At 47.8% G+C, this 19,847-nt stretch overlaps 2 protein-coding genes across 6 annotated transcripts in view; both read right to left on the bottom strand.

The window, feature by feature from the left end:
• The window catches only part of tmem145 (transmembrane protein 145), a 60,880-nt gene extending 60,168 nt beyond the window's left edge, over positions 1 to 712 (bottom strand). For both annotated transcript variants that reach the window (XM_059968204.1, XM_059968212.1), the window contains exon 1: positions 569 to 712. In XM_059968204.1, coding sequence (XP_059824187.1) covers positions 569 to 691 — 123 coding nt within the window. In that variant the 5' untranslated portion in view covers positions 692 to 712. The remainder of the gene's footprint in view (positions 1 to 568) is intronic.
• Positions 713 to 12,505: 11,793 nt separating this feature from the next.
• The window catches only part of lipeb (lipase, hormone-sensitive b), a 72,446-nt gene continuing 65,104 nt past the window's right edge, over positions 12,506 to 19,847 (bottom strand). For 2 of the 4 annotated variants that reach the window (XM_059968170.1, XM_059968186.1), the window contains 3 exons: positions 18,664 to 18,717; positions 17,032 to 17,411; positions 12,506 to 14,225 (listed from right to left, as the gene is read on the bottom strand). In XM_059968170.1, the coding sequence (XP_059824153.1) occupies positions 13,959 to 14,225; positions 17,032 to 17,411; positions 18,664 to 18,717 (701 nt within the window). In that variant the 3' untranslated portion in view covers positions 12,506 to 13,958. The remainder of the gene's footprint in view (positions 14,226 to 17,031; positions 17,412 to 18,663; positions 18,718 to 19,847) is intronic. The other 2 variants (XM_059968178.1, XM_059968195.1) reach the window with 1 other exon arrangement.

Raw genomic sequence — 19,847 nt, 5'->3', positions numbered from 1 at the left:
CAGGCAGAGAGCCGGGAATTGGCAAGGGGACTTGGATTTTCTGAGGACAGGCAGATGCTAGGAATTGGCGTGGGGACTCCAATTTTCTGGATCACCAGGATAAGGATGAATAGGACAAGATTCCAAGAGCAGGAAACGATTAGGTAGGCAAAATTCCTCCACCTCTACCCATTTCTTTCCGCTCCCCCACCTCCTAATCCTTCTCCCACCTGTCACATCACCTTTGCTCCACCTTCTCCTCCCTCACCTTCCTGCTTCCCACCCACACACTTTCCCTCTCTGCATTCTCCCACCTCTGACAGCTTCCCCTTCTTCCACCAATCTTCTCCCCAATCCTGTTTTCCTCTCATCCCCTTTCCCCTCATCCGTAGTCCATCTCTCCTCCTACACACCCTTTCACTCCGTCTTCCTCCTCACCCTGCCCCTCCACCACTTTTTCCACTTGTACTTCCCTCATTCACTCCGTACTCTCCCCTTCCTTCATATCCCCTCCCATTCTTCTTCCTCATCCTCCCTCCATCCCTTTCTCCTCCCTCCCGACCCGTTGCCTTCTCCTCTCCCTCCCTACCTCGGTGGTGTTGATCTTGCCCCTCACATACTTGGCCCCTGCACCGCTCGGACCGACCGCCGCCGCCAACAGCAGGAACAAGGCGGAGCGCCCGTCCGCGGCCCCGGTCCCGGGCCCGGCCATTTTCAGCAGCTCCGCCGAGCGCCCCCGCCCGGCCCCCCCACCCCGCCGCCGCGCGCGCTCCCGATTAAAGGGACCTGTTTCTGAGCGCGCCTGGGCTGCTCGTTCCCGCAGGCTCGGCGCGGAGCGGTGACGAGAGAGGGAGAGGGGGAGACAGAATGACGGGGGCAAGGAGAAGTAGAGGAGCGAGGGAGATAACGAACAAACAAACTCAGGAACCATTACTAGAGTCAAATTAATACTGGGAGAGGTTTATAATGAATGAGTTCATTCATGTCCGAATGTGTGTCACGGTAGGAGCAGTACAACGATCGGCAAAGGGACACCCAAGAATTCCCGGAACAACCCCGGATTGAGGGGTTTCCACTCCGAGGTTAGACTGGAGAGTCATTCGCTGTCAGCCAGCCACAGCGATCCAGGTCCGATCCACACCTGCAGTCACTGTGTGTGTGGGCCAATCCCCTTGTGTACGTGTGTCTTCCTCCTCTCCGTCTGTGCCCCCCCCACCCCTGCCCGTGTGTGTTTAGTCGGAGAAGGGGTGCTGACGTAAATGTATTGGGGGATAGAATGAGGTGAGTGTAAATGTGTGGTTGAGGATCAACACTCACTCGATGGGCCAAAGGGTCTGTTTCTGCGCGGTAATTCTCAGTGACAGCTGAAAGTTTGGTTAATGCTGGATAAGGAAGGTCATGGCAGATTTACACAGATTTCCATTACAAACCATCAGGGAGCACACGGTTACCACTTTGGACAAGATACAAGGGGAGAATTCAGAAGTTTTCCCTGAGTACATCGAGGACTGATCACAGCTGGGAAGCAGACTCTTTGGCCCAACTGGTCCATGCTGGCCAGCTGCTTACCTAAGCTCTTTCAATTTGCTATCATTTGCCCCATAACCTTCCTAAACCTTTCTAATTCAGGTATCTGTCCAAGTGTCTGTTCAACATTAACACTACCACTTCCTTTGGAAGTACATTCTGTATACTGTATACCCTCTGTGTAAAAACAAGTCACCTTCAAGTTCCTATTTAACCTCTCACTTTAAACCCATACCTTCTAGTACTTGATGCTGCAACTCTGGAGAAAAGTCTGAGAGCACTCACCTCTCCTCTCCATCTCCTACACTCCAAGAAATGAAGTCTTAACCTACAAACCCAATCCCTCAAGTCCTGGCAATATCCTTGGAAATATTTTCCACCTTCTTTGCAGTTTAATTACATATTTCCTACAGCATGGTGACCAAAACTGAATACAATAATCCAAGAGCAGTGCGACCTCACTATTGTACCATGACTCCCAGTTTCCATACTCTGTCTGACAAAGGCTGGCATGCCAACCCTGTGTCCCTTGTGTTCTACAACACAGCACCTACCATTCACTGTGAAAGTCCTACCTGGGTTTGACTTTCAAAATGCAACACCTTGACTTATTAAAATCAAACCCTATCTGACACTGTTCAGCCCACTTTCTCAGCTGATCAAGATCACCTTGTGGTTTTGATATTCTTTTTCATTATACCACTTACTTTGGTATATCTGCAAACTTACAAACCATAGCATCTGCATTCTTACCCAAATCATTGATATTGATTACAGACAACAATGGGCCCAGCACTGACCCCTGAGGCACAACACCAGACCAAGAAACAGCTTTCCACCATCATTCAGATGGGATAATATGTGGATGCAGGAATCCAAGCAACACACACAAAATATTGGAGGAACTCGGCAGGCCAGGCAGCTTCTATGGAAAAGAGTAAATGGTCTCAAAACATTGACTGTTTACTTCCATAAGTGCTGCCTGACCTGCTGAGTTTCTCTAGCATTTTGTGTGTGTTCTGCCATCAAGCCAAATGTGCATTCAATTAGCCATTCATAGGCATCCGTTAGTCTCCTGAGACCATGGATTTTTGACTTGGAAGGTTTCCAGGGTGCAGGCCTGGGCAGGGTTGTATGGGAGACCAGCAGGTGCCCAAGCTGTAAGCCTTCCGACCCAAGCAGCTTGGCACCAACCAGTGTTGTTGCAGAGCAATGTGTTGTTAGGTGCCTTGCTCAAAGACACAACACACTACCTCAGCTGAGGCTCGAACCAGTGACCTTCAGATCACTAGACCGATGCCTTATCCACTAGGCCATGCACCAACACCAATTAGCCAGCTCTCCCTGGATTCCATATGTTCTGAACTTCCAGAACAGCCTGCCATGTGGAACCTTATCAAAAGTCTGACTGAAGTCCATATAAATCAGTCATGTTTCTACAACATGATCTCCCACACACACAGCCATGCTGACTACCCCTAATCAATCCATCTCTTTCCAGATGGATGTAAATCTTTTCCTTCAGAATCCTCTCCAGTAACTTTTCTACCACAGACATTAGGCGAGCTGGTGAATGAAGTGAGAGGGAGGCATGTAGAACCATGAGCCCCCTGCCTTCACCAGCTGGGAAGTAGAAATAAGAGTAGGGGGTCTTGGTACAAATTTCATGACACACTGCTGGGGTACTGTATACAGTTCTAGTCACCACACTGTAGAAAGGAGGGAGAGGTTTATGAAGATTTTTCAGGACATTATTTGGGATAGAAAACTTCAGTGATGAGGACAGACCAGAGAGGCTGGGTCTGTTGTCCCTCGGGCTGAGGGTGTTATGTGGGAACCTGACAGAGGAGTACAGTTTTATCACCCTATTATAGGAAAGAAGTTATTAAGCTAGAAAGAATTAAGACAGGAATTCAAACTTTGCCTAGACTTGGGGACTTGAACTACAAGGAGAGGTTGCATAGACAATTCTTTATTCTTTGAAAGGTAAAAGATTGAAAGGTAAGATCATGAAGCGCACGGACAGAATGAAAGCACATAGTCAGTACAGATGTGTAGGGCTGAAGGGTCTGTTCCCTTGATGAGTCCACGAGTCCTTTGTCCTATACCTATACTTGTTTGGTACACAGTGATTAGCGGGTTTGCAGCCACCGTTTAGTATCAGTCACTGGGAAATTTCATTTAAATAAATTAATAAATCAGTTTCATTAAGGGTAACCTTGAAATTACTGAGCTGAGGTAAAAATCCAGGTGGATTACTGACCTGGGCCAACAATGTACAGCAGATGCTTCAGCCAAGAAAGCTCACAAATGCCTCTACTTCCTCAGGAGCCTAAAGAAATTCAGCTTGTTCCCACTGACCCTCACCTATTTTTACTGGTGCACCACAGAAAGCATCCTATCTGGGTGCATCACAGTTTGGTATGGTAACTGCTCTGTTCATGACCACAAGAAACTGCAGAGAGTTATGGACACAGCTCAGCACATCACAGAAGCCAGTCCCTCAGCCCCTCTATGGACTCTGCTTATATTTCTCACCACTTCAGTAAAGCAATCAGAAGACTCAAAGACCCCACCAACCCAGGACATTTGCTCTCCTCCACTTTCTCATCGGGAAGAATATACAAAAGCCTGAAGGCACATACCACCAGACTCTTGAACAGACCTCTTCTATGAGTAGATCGACTCTTGACTTCACAGTCGACCTTGTTGTTGAATTCAAGAACCGTGAGGTAATGTTAAAGCTATATGAGACCTTAGTTAGACCTCACTTGGAGTATTGTGTTCAGTCTGGTCAACTCACTACAGGAAAGATGTGGATACCATAGAGAGAGTGCAGAGGAGATTTACAATGATGTTGCCTGGATTGGAGAGTATGCCTTATAAGAATAGGTTGAGTAAACTTGGCCTTTTCATGGAGCGACAGAGGATGAGAGGTGACCTGATAGAGGTGTATAAGGTGATGAGAGGCATTGATTGTGTGGATAGCCAGAGGCTTTTTCCCAGGGTTGAAATGGCTAATACAAGGGGCATAGTTTTAAGGTGCTTTGAAATTGGTAAAACAGAGGATGTCAGTTTTCACACAGAGTGTGGTGGGTACGTGGAATGCACTGCCAGCATGGAGGTGGAAACAATAGGGCCTTTTAAGAGACTCTTAGATGGGTACATGGAGCTTAGAAAAGTAAAGGGCTATGCGGTAGGAAAACTCTAAGTTTCTATGGTCAGTCCATCATTGGGGGCCAAATGGTCTGTAATTTGCTGTAGGTTTTTATGTCCTATGTTCTTATTGTCTACCTACATTGCATTTTCTCTGTAGCATAGCAGTTAGCGACAAGGGTTCAATTCCCACTGCTATCTGTAAGGATCTCCCTGTGACCATGTCGGCTTCCTCCAGGTGCTCTGTTTCCTTCTCACATTCCACAGACGTTCAGGTTAGTAGGAGATATGGGAGTAACTGAGCAGCGTGGGCAGTTATACTGTATCTCTAAAGTAGTAAATAAATTATTCTTCTTCTATCTCAATGCACTGTGTAATGATCTGGTCCATGTGAACAGTACACAAGACAAGCTTTTCACTGTATCGGTTCATGTGATGATAGTAAATCAATTCCAATTGGTTTGTGTGGCTGCAGACACATCAATACATTGACTCTTAACCTGCCTCCTCAGATCCAGAGAGAATGAACTCCAAGTTCTGGAAATGGCCATTGCAGGTACTTCCAGTGAGCAGCTACATAAATTCAGACACCTTGTTCTTCACCCAACCAGCCTCCCCTCCATGGCCTGACTGTACTTCTTGCCACTTCAGGACAGCAGCCAGCATAATCAAAAATACTTCACGCTCTGGACATTCTCCCTTCTCCACCCCTCAACCCCATGGGGCAGAAGATACATGTGACAAATAAAGCTAATTTTTAAAAGGACAGGTTCTACCCCACTGTTATAAGAAGAATGACCAAGTCCCCGACTACAATAACATGGACTCTTGACTTTGTACTTTAACTCTTCATGGCCTGGCATTGCATTGCTTACCTGCACTGCACTTTCTCTGTAACTAACATTTGGCTCTACATTCTGTCATTGTTGTTCCCCTGTGCTATCTCAAATATTGGTGCGATGGACTAATCTGTATGAAGGACATACAAAACAATGTTTTACACCTTACCTTGGTACATGTGACAATGATAAAATTAATTTACCAGTTAATCTTTGTGACTGTGGTAGTGATAAGAGATTCCATAGTTGAAGGAATAAAGATGAGATTCTGTGGATGTGATAGAGACACCCAGGTGGCACATTGCCTCCCAGGTGCCAGGGTCAGGGATGTCTCAGATTGAGTCTATGGCTTTCTAAAGGGGCAGGATAAGTAGCCTTTAGTCTTGGTATATATTGGCACTAATGACATAGGTAGGAAAGATGAGGAGGTCCTGAAGAGAGATTTTAGGGTTAATAGACAGCTGAAAAGCAGGACTGCCATGGTAGTAATCTTTGGATTGCTGCCTGTGCCACATGCTAGTGAAGAAAAGAATATGAGCATTTGGCAGATGCGTGACTGAGGAACTGGTGCAGGAGGCAGCGGTTCAGATTTCTGGATCATTAGGATCTCTTCTGTGGAAGGTATGAACTGTTCAAAAGGGATGGGTTACACCTGATCCCGAGGGAGCCCAATATCATTGCAGTCAGGATGGCTAGAGCTGTTTGGGAGGGTTCAAGTTAGTTTGGCAGGGGTGGGGTGGGTACCGGAGTGACAGGACTGAGGATGAGACAGTTGGTTTACAAACAGAGCCAGTGTGTAGTGAGAATGCTAGCAAGAACAGGTTGATGATAGGGAAAAAAATACAGTCAACGGGATGAGTTGCAACGTAAAAGAGGAACAAAATTGAAAAAGTGAAGAATACAGGAATGAAGTTGTTAAAATTGAATGCAAGCAGTATATGGAATAAGGTAGATGAACTTGCAGCTCAGTTACAGATTATCAGGTATGATATTGTGGGCATCACTGAATCGCGGCTGGAATATTATAACTGGGAGCTTAATGTCCAAGGACACAGATTGTATCAAAAGGACAGACAGGTTGGCAGAAGGGTGGCTCTGTTGGCAGAAAATGAAATCAGATCCTTAGAAAGAGGTGATAGGATCATAAGATGTAGAATCTTGAAGGTAGAGCTAAGGAATTGCAAGGGGAAAAAGACCCTGATGGGAGTATTATATATGCTTCCAAACAGTAGCAAAGATGTGGGCTACAAATTACAACAGGGGATAGAAAAGGCATGTCAAGAGGGCAATGTTATGATAGTTGTGAGGGATTTCAATATGCAGGTAGATTGGGAAAATCAGGTTGGTGTTGAATCCCACGAAGGGAAATTTGCAGAATGCTTATAAGATGGTTGAGCCCACTTGAGGATCAGCTATTCTGGATTGGATATTACGCAATGAACCAGAAATGATTACATAGCTTAAGGTAAAGGCTGGGGACAGCGATCATAATACAATAGAATCCACCCTGCAATTCGAGAGGGAGAAACTAAAGTCAGATGTATCAGTATTGCAGTGGAATAAAGGTTAATTACAGAGGCATTAGAGAGGAGCTGGCCAAAGTTGACTGGAAGGGGACACTAGCAGGGAAGAGGGCAGAGCAATGACTGGAGTTTCTGGAGGCAATTCGGAAGGTGCAGGATTGATACATCCCAAAGAAGGAGATTATATTATAAAGTCAGAATGACAGAACTGTGGCTGACACGGGAAGTCAAAGCCAATATAAAAGGCAAAGCAAGGACATATAATAGAGCAAAAATTAGTGGGGAAAAAAAACAACAGAAGGCACATACTATTAAAGAGGGCACCAGAAATTCCTTCAGATACATAAAGAGTAAAAGAGAGGTTGGAAAAGAGTAGATATTGGTAAAAGAGTAAATATTGAGCCATTGGTAAATGATGTTGGAGAGGTAGTAATGGGATACAAGGAAATTGGAGACGAGCTGAATAAGTATTTTTCATCAGTCTTCACTGTGGAAGACAGTGTGCTGGAAGCAGTATGCTGGAAGTTTGAGAGTGTCAGGGACACAAGTGAATGAAGTTGCCATTCCTAGGTGGATAGGAAACTGAAAGATCTGAAGCTAGATAAATTACCAGGACCAGATCATCTGCACCCCAGGGTTCTAAAGAGGTGGCTGAAGAGACTGTGGGGATTAGTAATGATCTTTCAAGAATCAATACGTTCTGTCATCGTTGTGGAGGAGTGGGAAATTGCATATGTCACTCCAGTTTTCAAGGGAAAGAAGAAAAGGAAACTATAGGCCAGTTAGTCTGACCTCAGTGGTTGGGAAGATGTTGGTATCAAATGTTTAGGATGTGATTTTGGAATATGATAAAATGAGACCCTGAAAAAGTTATAAAATAGACTGACGTTGGCATGGTTTCCTTAAGGGAAAATCTTGCCTGACAGATCTATTGGAATTCTTTAAAGAAATAACAAGCAGGTGGATGTTGTGTACTTGGATTTTCAGAAGGCCTTTGATCAGGTGCTGCACATGAGGTTGCTTAACATGTTAAGAGTACATGGTTTTATGGGAAAGATACTAGCATGGCGAGAGCATTAACTGATTGGTAGGAGGCAAAGAATGGGAATGACGGCACAGCTTTTTTTGGTGGTGTTCCACGGGGGTCTGTGTTGGGACCACTTCTTTTTACGTTTATATGTCAATGACTTGGGTAAAGGAATTGGTGGCTTTGTGGCCAGGTTTGTGGACGATATGAGCACAGGTGAAGGGACAGGTAGTGTTGAGGAAGCAGGGAGGCTGCAGAAGGACTCAGAGAGATTAGAAAAAATGGACAAAGAACTAACAGCAGAAAGTCATGCATTTTGGTTGTAGAAATAAAAACATAGACTATTTTTGAACTAAAGAAAAAATTCAAAAATCCGAGCTGCGAAAGGATTTGGGAGTCCTCGTTTAGGATTCCTTAATGGTCAATTTGTAGGTTCAGTCAATGGTGAAGAAGGCAAATGTGAAGTTAGCATTCATTTCAAGAAGACTAGAATGTAAAAGCAAAGATGTAATGTTGACAACTGATAAGGTCTCACTCGGAGTATTGTGGGTAGTTTTGGGCCTCTTATCTAAGAAAGAATGTGCTCACATTGGAGAAAGTTCAGAGGAGATTCATGAAAATGATTCCAGAAATGGAGGACCAACTGATGGCTCTGGACCTGTACTCACTGGAATTCAGATAAATGGGCTGGATTCTCATTGAAACCTATTGATAGAACCTTGATAGAAAGGCCATGGAGGATTCTAGGACCAGAGGGCACAACCTCAGAATAGAGGAACGTTGATTTAGGACGAAGACATTGAGGAATTGTTTTACCCAGTGGTGAATCTGTGGATTACGTTGCCATAGGCGGTTGTGGAGGCAACGTCATTTGTGTGTACTTAAGGCAGAGGTTGATATACTCTTAAACAGGAGAAAGTCTGCAGATGCTGGAAATCCAAAGCAAAACACACAAAATGCTGGAGGAAATCAGCAGGTCAGGCAGCATCTATGGAAATGGATAAACAATAGACGTTTCGGGCAGAGACTCTTCATCTTGAATCAATAGTCGGGCATGAAGGGTTACGAGGAGAAAGCAAGAGGCTGGGGCTGAGAGGGAAATGGATCAGCCATAATGAAATGGCAGAGCATACTCGATGGGCCAAATGGCCATATTTTGCTCTATATCTTATGATCTTAAACCAGTTTGTGTCTAGAGTCCAATCTGGATTTTTGACGTCCATAATTTCGACCTGCAGTCCCAATTATTCCAGCAACTGATAACACTGTTTGACGTTCCAGCAGTATCCTCTCGATCAAGGACATTTCCTTTTGCCCATGGCTCTTTCAGAAGGACCAAGGTTTAAAACGAACCCCGGAAAAATTCAAATAATCCCTGACATTTTTCCAAAGCCTCTCCCTCTGGAATAAACACTGCTGGTCTCATTCACCTTGACCCCCGTAACCAACGCATCGGGAATCGCAGATCCCACTGCCCCAGATTCTCAGCAGGGAATTTCTTCTCGGAGGGACGACTTTGTCCTTACCCAGACGTCGCACACATTAACCGGCGCCGAAACACACCCGATTATCGCACATCGCACAAATTGAGGTGACCTTTTTCTGTTTAGCCCGGTGCCAACTCTCCTGCGCCGGTGTTAGACCTGTTCGTGCACTCTCTCTCATCCCGGCCCGCCATCTAGTAGTTCCAAATCTTGATCCATTTAATCTATTCCTTTACTCTTCATGTCCTCCCTCCTTCCCCTAACGTTTCGATGATCGCAGTGTCGGTCTACAACCACAGCTTTTTACTGGCCTGTTTCCCCGCCCCCGGTCAGTTTACCCACCCTCTGGGATTGCAGATGGGAGGGGGCAGTGAGCTCGTGAGGAAGCGAAAATCTCTTAAGGGGCAGGATGTAGTTTTTTTTTAATTTTAAGGGGGTGGGATACTCCTTTCGCCGCCGGGTCCCGAGCGCGCAGCCCCGGTTCTCAATGGACAACCCTCTCCCTCCACTCTGAGTTTCCTAGTAGCCAGACGCAATGGCGGTTGAATTCCTTTTCCCTCCCCGCAAAACCTCGCCCCACCCTCCACTCCCTTACGGACTGGGAGGGAGCGCCCGATTCGGGATGTGGTCGGGTGGGAGACGTTTCCCTGCCCAGCGGAGATCGACCGGGGGGTCTCAGCGTCACCAGAGATGGGAGACCGATCCCGATCCGTTTTATCCTGCCGGTGTAATGGGAGGGAGGCCGCAGAGGGAGAGGGAAGTTGGTGGGGTATCCCTTGTGCACCGAAGTCTGGGTATCCCGGGTCTCAGGTGCGCAGGGGATGTCGGTGAATTCAGACCATCGTTGGGATATGGGAGGGAGCACCCGGGGGGACTCATTGATTCGCAGGGAGAACATGCAAACTTCACACCACACACGAGGGGTGAGGTGGGAGAGGAGACACACACACACACACATACACGAGGGGTGAGGTGGGAGAGGAGACACACACACACATACACGAGGGGTGAGGTGGGAGAGGAGACACGCACACACACACATACACGAGGGGTGAGGTGGGAGAGGAGACACGCGCGCGCGCACATACACGAGGGGTGAGGTGGGAGAGGAGACACGCGCGCGCGCACATACACGAGGGGTGAGGTGGGAGAGGAGACGCGCGCGCGTGCACATACACAAGGGGTGAGGTGGGAGAGGAGACGCGCGCGCGTGCACATACACAAGGGGTGAGGTGGGAGAGGAGACGCGCGCGCGCGCACACACACATACACGAGGGGTGAGGTGGGAGAGGAGACACACACACACACATACACGAGGGGTGAGGTGGGAGAGGAGACACACACACACATACACGAGGGGTGAGGTGGGAGAGGAGACACACACACACATACACGAGGGGTGAGGTGGGAGAGGAGACACACACACACACATACACGAGGGGTGAGGTGGGAGAGGAGACACACACACACATACACGAGGGGTGAGGTGGGAGAGGAGACACACACACACATACACGAGGGGTGAGGTGGGAGAGGAGACACACACACACACATACACACACACACACACACACACGAGGGGTGAGGTGGGAGAGGAGACACACACACACATACACGAGGGGTGAGGTGGGAGAGGAGACACACACACACATACACGAGGGGTGAGGTGGGAGAGGAGACACACACACACACACACACGAGGGGTGAGGTGGGAGAGGAGACACACACACACATACACGAGGGGTGAGGTGGGAGAGGAGACACACACACACATACACGAGGGGTGAGGTGGGAGAGGAGACACACACACACACACACACACACACACACACGAGGGGTGAGGTGGGAGAGGAGACGCACAGACACACACATACACGAGGGGTGAGGTGGGAGAGGAGACACGCACACACACATACACGAGGGGTGAGGTGGGAGAGGAGACACACACACACATACACGAGGGGTGAGGTGGGAGAGGAGACACACACACACACACACACACACACACACGAGGGGTGAGGTGGGAGAGGAGACGCACAGACACACACATACACGAGGGGTGAGGTGGGAGAGGAGACACGCACACACACATACACGAGGGGTGAGGTGGGAGAGGAGACACGCACACACACACATACACGAGGGGTGAGGTGGGAGAGGAGACACACACACACATACACGAGGGGTGAGGTGGGAGAGGAGACGCGCGCGTGCACACACACACATACACGAGGGGTGAGGTGGGAGAGGAGACACGCGCGCGCACATACACATACACGAGGGGTGAGGTGGGAGAGGAGACACGCACACACACACATACACGAGGGGTGAGGTGGGAGAGGAGACACGCACACACACACACATACACGAGGGGTGAGGTGGGAGAGGAGACACGCACACACACACACACGAGGGGTGAGGTGGGAGAGGAGACACGCACACACACATACACGAGGGGTGAGGTGGGAGAGGAGACACGCACACACACATACACATACACGAGGGGTGAGGTGGGAGAGGAGACGCGCGCGCACACATACACATACACAAGGGGTGAGGTGGGAGAGGAGACACGCACACACACACATACACGAGGGGTGAGGTGGGAGAGGAGACACGCACACACACACACACGAGGGGTGAGGTGGGAGAGGAGACACGCACACACACATACACGAGGGGTGAGGTGGGAGAGGAGACACGCACACACACACACACGAGGGGTGAGGTGGGAGAGGAGACACGCACACACACATACACGAGGGGTGAGGTGGGAGAGGAGACACACACACACACATACACGAGGGGTGAGGTGGGAGAGGAGACACGCACACACACACATACACGAGGGGTGAGGTGGGAGAGGAGACACGCACACACACACACACCAACATGGGGAGGCCTCAGGCATCACAGAATGTTCAAAGTCAGAAGTATTACAAACAAAATCATTTCAACTTTATACAGGTCCCCAATAATCAGTATGCAATGCCAATGCACACAGACTCATGACAAGGAGAACTCCACAGATGAACACGTGTGGAAGTTCATGCACCCACAGAGGGACCCACGCGTAAAAACCAGCGTGAGTGTCAGGCCCCTACATTCACAGAGTGACGTTCGCAGACACGGGGAGAAACGCTGATTCAGACGCCTATAGGAATCCACACAGCAAGAAAGTGAGCTCCGGTGGAGAGAACTTGAGGACAAACCATGCCTAGAACTGACTACCACGTGGGCAGGCATACACACAGATGAACCATTATCACAGAATTGGATACACCCATACTCTGTGTGTGTGTGTGTGTGTGAGAGAGTGAGAGAGACAGAGAGGGTGAGAGAGAGAGGGAGACAGCGAGAGAGAGAGAGGGAGGGAGAGAGAGAAGCACTTAGCTGTTGCTTGTGAACAGAGAAACAGCCACGTGGAATCGAGCATTCAAAAGCAAGTGGACTCAATGGGCTGAATGGCCTAATTCTGCTCCCATCTCTTAAGGTCATAAAACACAAATTCGTACACGGACTCTCACACACAAAGAAACACTCGCACACAGTGCAGGCTTGAGCAGGCAAACGTCAAGTCAGTTAAATGCACAGACAAACACAAACTGAAGTACAGACAGGCTTGCAAACAGACAAACACAGACTTGGTCAAATGACTACAGATTTACAGGCACAAATACAGTTGCACACAAGCAAGCGCACTGGTGAATGCAGAGCCAGACACACACTGACGCACATGTTCAGCCAAACGGAACCACAGAGACTGACACACAGGCACAGACCATTAGACAGAAATGAGAAGCCCAAACGCAGAGTGGGTGCACACAGACGATCCGCCACAGCTGCATTCACAGACACACAGAACCACGGACTTGTGTCTGATAGCAGTGCCCTGCGATAGTCGGGGGCGGGGGGGGGGTGGGTGGTCATCCGCACGCTCACCCCCTGTCTCAGGTAGGGAGGTCAAGCCGGGACCCGATGAATTAGTGTGTCATGGCCCCGCCGCAGAGCGCGGGGAAGCGTCTGGTACTTTGGACCAAACGCATTTCCAGCACACTCCCAACCCCATCCCACTTTATTCAGGAGTCTGAGCAACACAGTCCCGAGTTAGGGTCTCAACTCAAAACGTCGCTTATCCATGTTCCCTCCACAGACACTGCCAGACCCGCTGAGTTCATGCAGTACTTTCTGTGTGTATCTGTGTTGCTCTGGATTTCCTGCATTCAGTCCCTCTCCAGCGTCTCAGACTTCGACAGCGATCCACGAACAGAAGCACCCAGTGGCCGGAGTTCAGGAGGGGTCGAAACCCGCCTCAGTGCGAGCATTGACACCCCGGGACGCGAGGCGCATCTCCGTCTCTCGGCTGTTCACAGTCGCCTGCACCTGGGGTTGGGGTCCACGCCAATGAGCCAAAGGGGAAGGGCTATCTATCTTCCAAGGCCCCATCACCCAGTCGATCGGCTTCGTGACCTGGGGCTCGGCTTCCGACCTGTCCTTGGTCTTGCAAGACCTCGCGTATCTTCTCCACGCAGAGACGGGAGGCGTCCCTGGTTTCCCGGCAGAGCGGGGCCAGACTGAGGAAACCGTGTGGCAGGTCTTCAATTACTCGCAGTGACACCGGCCGTCCCACCGCCCGTAGTCGCCGGGCAAACATCACTGCATCATCCAGCATCGGGTCCAGTGCACAGGCCTAGGGGCGGAGAGGGGAGAGGGGTGGGGTGGAAAGTGTGGAGTGAGGTGTAAGGAGTAGGTAGAGGAAGTACGAGTGGGATGGGGAGAGGGAGGGGGAGTTGGGGAGAGAGGTTGGGAGGGAGGGGAGGAGGGGATGGGGAGGTGAGAGGGGTAGGGAAGCGGAATGATGAGAGAATGATCAGTGTTGACAGTTGAGAGTCAAAAAAATAACAACACAGACCATTTCCAGCAGTCCATGCTGACCCCAATGCTTTTCCAATGTCCTGTGTATGACCCAAATCCCTCTAAGCCCTTATTCCTTCATGTACCTATCCAAACACTTCTTAAGTGATACAAGTGTACCTGGTTCAACCACTTCCTCTGGAAGAACGTTCCACATACCCTCCATCCTCAGAGTGAAAAATATGCCCCTCGTGCCCCTTTCAAATCTTTCCCCCCTCATCCTAAACTTACACCACAAGGTTTGGACTTCCCTACCCAAAGGGAAGAAATGTTACTTTCCACCTCTCATAATTGTAAAGATTTCTACCAGCTTGCCCAGCCTCTCTGTACAACCTAGGGCCTGTAGTGCTGGCAACATCCCCATAAATCTTATCTGCATTCTTTCCAGTTTAACTGAGTGACCAAACCTGCACACAGAACTCTGAGAGGCAGATTCACCAATGACTTATACAACTGTGGCATAATGTTCCAACTCCTCCACTCAGTGCCCCGATAGATAAATGTTCTAATGTCCGACCTGTTATCTGAGGTAACATTTACTTCATTCTCCTTTACACGTGTGCACTGGAAATGACATTAGACAATCTTGAATCCTGAATCTATACTCAACTCCCCAGGCTAAATCCCACAAAAGGATGTATGTTGTAATAACTATTCCCACTCCTGGAGAGGGTGTTGAATAAGCTCATCAGGATGCTGCCCGGATTGGAGGGCATTGGAGGTTGGACAAACTTGGGTTATTTTCTCTAGAGCGGTGGAGATGGAAGTTTATAAATTTATGAGAGGCATAGATAGAGTGAACAGCTGTCTTTTAGGCAGCCCAGCCGCTGACTGTAAGGAGTTTGTACATTCTCCCATGGGTTTCCTCTGCGTGCTCTGGTTTCCTCCCACAGTCCAAAGACGCATTGGTTGGCAGATTAATTGGCCATTGTAAATTTTCCTGTAATTAGGTGAGGGTTAAATCGGAGGATTGCTGGGCAGTGTACCTCGAAGGGCCGGAGAGACCTATTCTGTGCTGTATCCCAATTTAAAAAAAAGAGAAATGTCAAATGCTAAGAGAAGGAAAACTGAAAGGTAAGCTTTGTTTTAAACCCGAGAGTGGTGGCTGCCTGGAATGCACTGTCAAGGGTGGTGGTGGTAGATATGATACAAGCATTTAAGAGACTCTTAGACAGACAATGGAGGGATAAGGAGGCAGAAGTGAGTTGGTTTTATTTGGCATCATGTTTGGCACAGACATTGTGGGCTAAAGGGCCTGTTTCTGTGTTGTATGTCCTGCGTTGTCATATAATAGTCGAGGTGTCTCTGTAAACTTGTGTAACTGTGACTATGTGCCCGTGACTGTACGATACTGTTGCTCTGTAATCCTGTGACCTTCCGACTGTTACACTGTCCCTGTGCCTGTAACTTATTTATTTATTGAGATACAGCACAGAAAACACTCTTCTGGCCCTTCGAGCTGTGCCGCCCAGCAATCCCCCAGTTTAACACTATCATAATCAACAGGTAAATTTATAATGGCCAATTAACCTACTAACCAGTATGTCTTTGCACAGTGGGAGGGAACCCGCTAATTTCACGGTGTGGACATACAGAGGCTCCTGACAGATGATGTCGGAATTGAAGTCCAAACTCTGATGCTCAGAACTGTAATAGCATTGTGCTAACTGTTTTGCTACTGTAACACTGTGTAGCTGTGACTGTAACAGTGTATTGCTGTGACACTGTTTTCCTATGACTCTGTATTATGTCCTTGTAACTGTAATAATGCTGTGTTGTTGTGACACTGTATCCCTGTGAGTCTATAATTGTGCTGTTGTGACACTGTATCTCTATAAGTCTGTAACAGTGCTTCCCTGTGTCTATAACTGTCATTGTGACACTGTATTCCTGTGAGTCTGTAATGCTGTCATTGTGACAATGTATCCCTGTGAGTCTGTAACGCTGTGTTGTTGTGACACTGCATCCCTGTGAGTCATTGTGATATTGTCCCTGTGACTGTAACACTGTGTTGTTGTGACATTGTATCCCTGAGTCATTGTGATATTGTCCCTGTGACTGTAACACTGTGTCATTGTGACATTGTATCCCTATGAGTCATTGTGATATTGTCCCTGTGACTGTAACACTGTGTTGTTGTGACATTGTATCCCTGTGAGTCATTGTGATATTGTCCCTGTGACTGTAACACTGTGTTGTTGTGACATTGTATCCCTGAGTCATTGTGATATTGTCCCTGTGACTGTAACACTGTGTCATTGTGACATTGTATCCCTATGAGTCATTGTGATATTGTCCCTGTGACTGTAACACTGTGTCGTTGTGACATTGTATCCCTGTGAGTCATTGTGATATTGTCCCTGTGACTGTAACACTGTGTTGTTGTGACATTGTATCCCTGAGTCATTGTGATATTGTCCCTGTGACTGTAACACTGTGTCATTGTGACATTGTATCCCTATGAGTCATTGTGATATTGTCCCTGTGACTGTAACACTGTGTCGTTGTGACATTGTATCCCTGTGAGTCATTGTGATATTGTCCCTGTGACTGTAACACTGTGTCATTGCTGTGTCACTCACCACAATGTGTACAGGCGGTAGTCCCTTCAACATGTGGTCAGGGGCCAGCAGAGGGGACATGAAGGGGTTGCTCTCAATGGCAGACATATGCAACTCAATGTTCCCTGAGCCACTGCGTAGAGGCTGGAACCCCTCGGGGAACTTGCATGCCCCGGTGGTCCACTCCTCCTCCTCCTCGTCCTCGGCACCCAACTTGAGGCTTGGCCTTGCCCCGCTCCTGCCGTCGACCACTCCGGCCACCAGCTCCCCCTCGCTGGAGGAGGGGCTGGACTCCTCTTCGCAGGTCCTGCTCATCACGTAGTCATGCTGGGAGTTCAGCAAGGAGCCACTGGTGCACGGTCTGCTGAGTGCAGCCTCCGAGCAGCTCTTCCTCAGTGCGTCTGTTGGGAGTGGGGGCAGAGAAAGATCAGCAGGGTAAAAGAGGGAGATGGGGGGAGTGGTTGCAAGACAAGACAAATACCTCAGTTACAGCATGAATCGTGGATGTACAGACCCCATTCCCTTTCCATCAACCACAGGCCCTGAGGTAAGTGGGGGGGGGGGGGCACCAAGGAAGCAGGCTCCGTTTTCTTGGAACAACCCCTCCCTCTGCCCTGCAGCCTTCACTGCAGCCAAAACGCGATGTGTGAGGGGAGGGTGGAGGGGGTAGACCCGGCGGCCAGATTGCACACGGCAGGATCCCGCAAGCTGGAATTTTAGCGAGGTCTGCAAGGGCAGAGATCTCTGGCAGGATATTGATGATGAAACCCTCAGAGGCACAGCTAGGAAACTACCTCTTTTCTCACTGATAAACCATGGGCTTGACAGTTCCTTCCATGCAGCACGTCTTCAATGTGTGATGGTCAAGAAGGCTATACAGCACAGGATCAGACCTTCTGGCCCACCATGTTGCATCAAACTAATTAAAAAAGTAATTAAACAACTAACTAATCTTTACACAATGTCCATATCCCTCTATTCTCTGCACATTCACATACCTATCTAAGAACTTCCTAAAACACCTCTATCGTATCTGCCTCCACCCTGACAATACATTCCAGGCAACCACCACTCTCTGTGTTAAGAAAACAATCTTGCTCCACGAATCTCTTTTGAACTTGCCCCCTCGCACCTTAAACACATGTCCTCTGGTAATTAACATTTCAGTCTGGGGAAAAAGAGATTCCAGCTGTCAACTCTGTCTATGTCTCTCATAAACTTGTAGTTCTCCTCTCAGCCTCTGTCACTTTCAGCATAAACAACCAGAATACCAAAGATACAGCAGCAGAAACGTCTACCTTAGGCCACGAACGTATCAATCACCCCTGATGACTTATTATCTTCAATCTTTCTGCATAATCACTCAAAGAGCTGAACTGCATGTGCATATGATGAGAGCGGTACAACTCTTCTCCTTCTACCTTAGACTACAAACTTACCAATCACCCCTGCTGTGGACACTTTCTGGAGGTCCAAGATCCATATGCTCCATGACTGCTGGACTAAGTGTGTAAATGTTGGAGGGGATTATGTTGAAAAATAAATGTACTAGGTTTTCTAAAATTGACTCCTTCTATCTTAGGCCACAAATTCATCAAACACCCCTCGTAAATGTTACTGAACCTGGTGGTGTGAGTCCTGAGGCTCCAGTACCTCTTTCCTGAGGCAGTGGTGAGGACAGAGCATGGCCTGAGTGGTGCTGAAATGCTGCAGTTCAAGATTACATGAAAGCAAATAAAGATTTAGTTTAGAAATATTTAGGATACAGGAGACTTTTCCCCATAGTACAGAAGTCTAAAATTAGAGTAGGTTTACATGGAACATTAAACAGTACAGGGAAAGAACACGCCCTTCAGCCCACAATGTCTGTGCCAAACACATTGCTGAATTAAACCAAATCCCGTCTGTCTGCACATGCTCATGTGCCTGTTTAAAAGCCTCTTACATTAACGACATTATGGCCTGCTTGGATCTTGAAAAAATTAATTATTCAGTTCTTAATTCTGACCTAAAGTTCCATAAGGTCTGGGGACCTTTTATCGAGTACTTTCATAACCTTCCTCCTGACTAGGGTTTTTTTCTTTTCGGTCCCTTGCTTTCAGCTCCCTTTTTTTTTCTCTGGTAGTAGGCATTATTATCCTCTGTTGCTAAGTGTATTCACAGTCTGGGGGTTTGATTGTCCTGATTTATATTCTCTATATTGTGTTGTGGTTGGTCTGGAGTTTTTTTTTGTGTTGTGGGGCCTGGGGAGGACACTAAGTTTACTTGTCTTCAATTTAGGTGCTTTTTTAAAAAAATTCTCTTTTTTTGTATCATATTGTCATCGTATGCTTAATTTTGCACTGTATTAATGTTCCTCATTGTGATTTTGGTTTCTTTAATCAGTAAAATGTATTAAAAAAACTAATTAAAAAAAAAAGCCTCTTACAAACCACTAAGATATCTGCTTCCACCACCATCCTTAGCAGCCTGTTTCGGGCATCTCTGTTAAGAAAAAACTTTTCCCTACACATCTCCTTTAAATTTTCTCCCTCTCACCTTAAACTCATCGCCTCTAGTATTTGATATTTCTACCCTAGGAAAAAAGTTTCTGACTATCTACTCTATCTACGCCTCCAAAATTTTATATACTTCTATCCGGTCTCCCTCCACAGTTTGCCCAACCTGCTTTTATAGCTCATATCCTCTAATCCAGGTAGCATCCTGGTGAATCTCTCTGCACCCTCTTAGCAGTCCACATGTTTTCTGTAATGGGGACACCAGAACTGCATTCACCAATGTCAAAATCAAAGGCAGGTTTATTGTCAGATGCAGTAGTCCACGTGTGTACAGGTGCG

The sequence above is a fragment of the Hypanus sabinus genome, chromosome 1 (assembly GCF_030144855.1).
Source record: "Hypanus sabinus isolate sHypSab1 chromosome 1, sHypSab1.hap1, whole genome shotgun sequence".
Lineage (NCBI taxonomy): Eukaryota > Metazoa > Chordata > Chondrichthyes > Myliobatiformes > Dasyatidae > Hypanus > Hypanus sabinus.
Note: the sequence above shows the minus strand (reverse complement) of the source record. Positions and strands in the feature narration are given on the sequence as shown.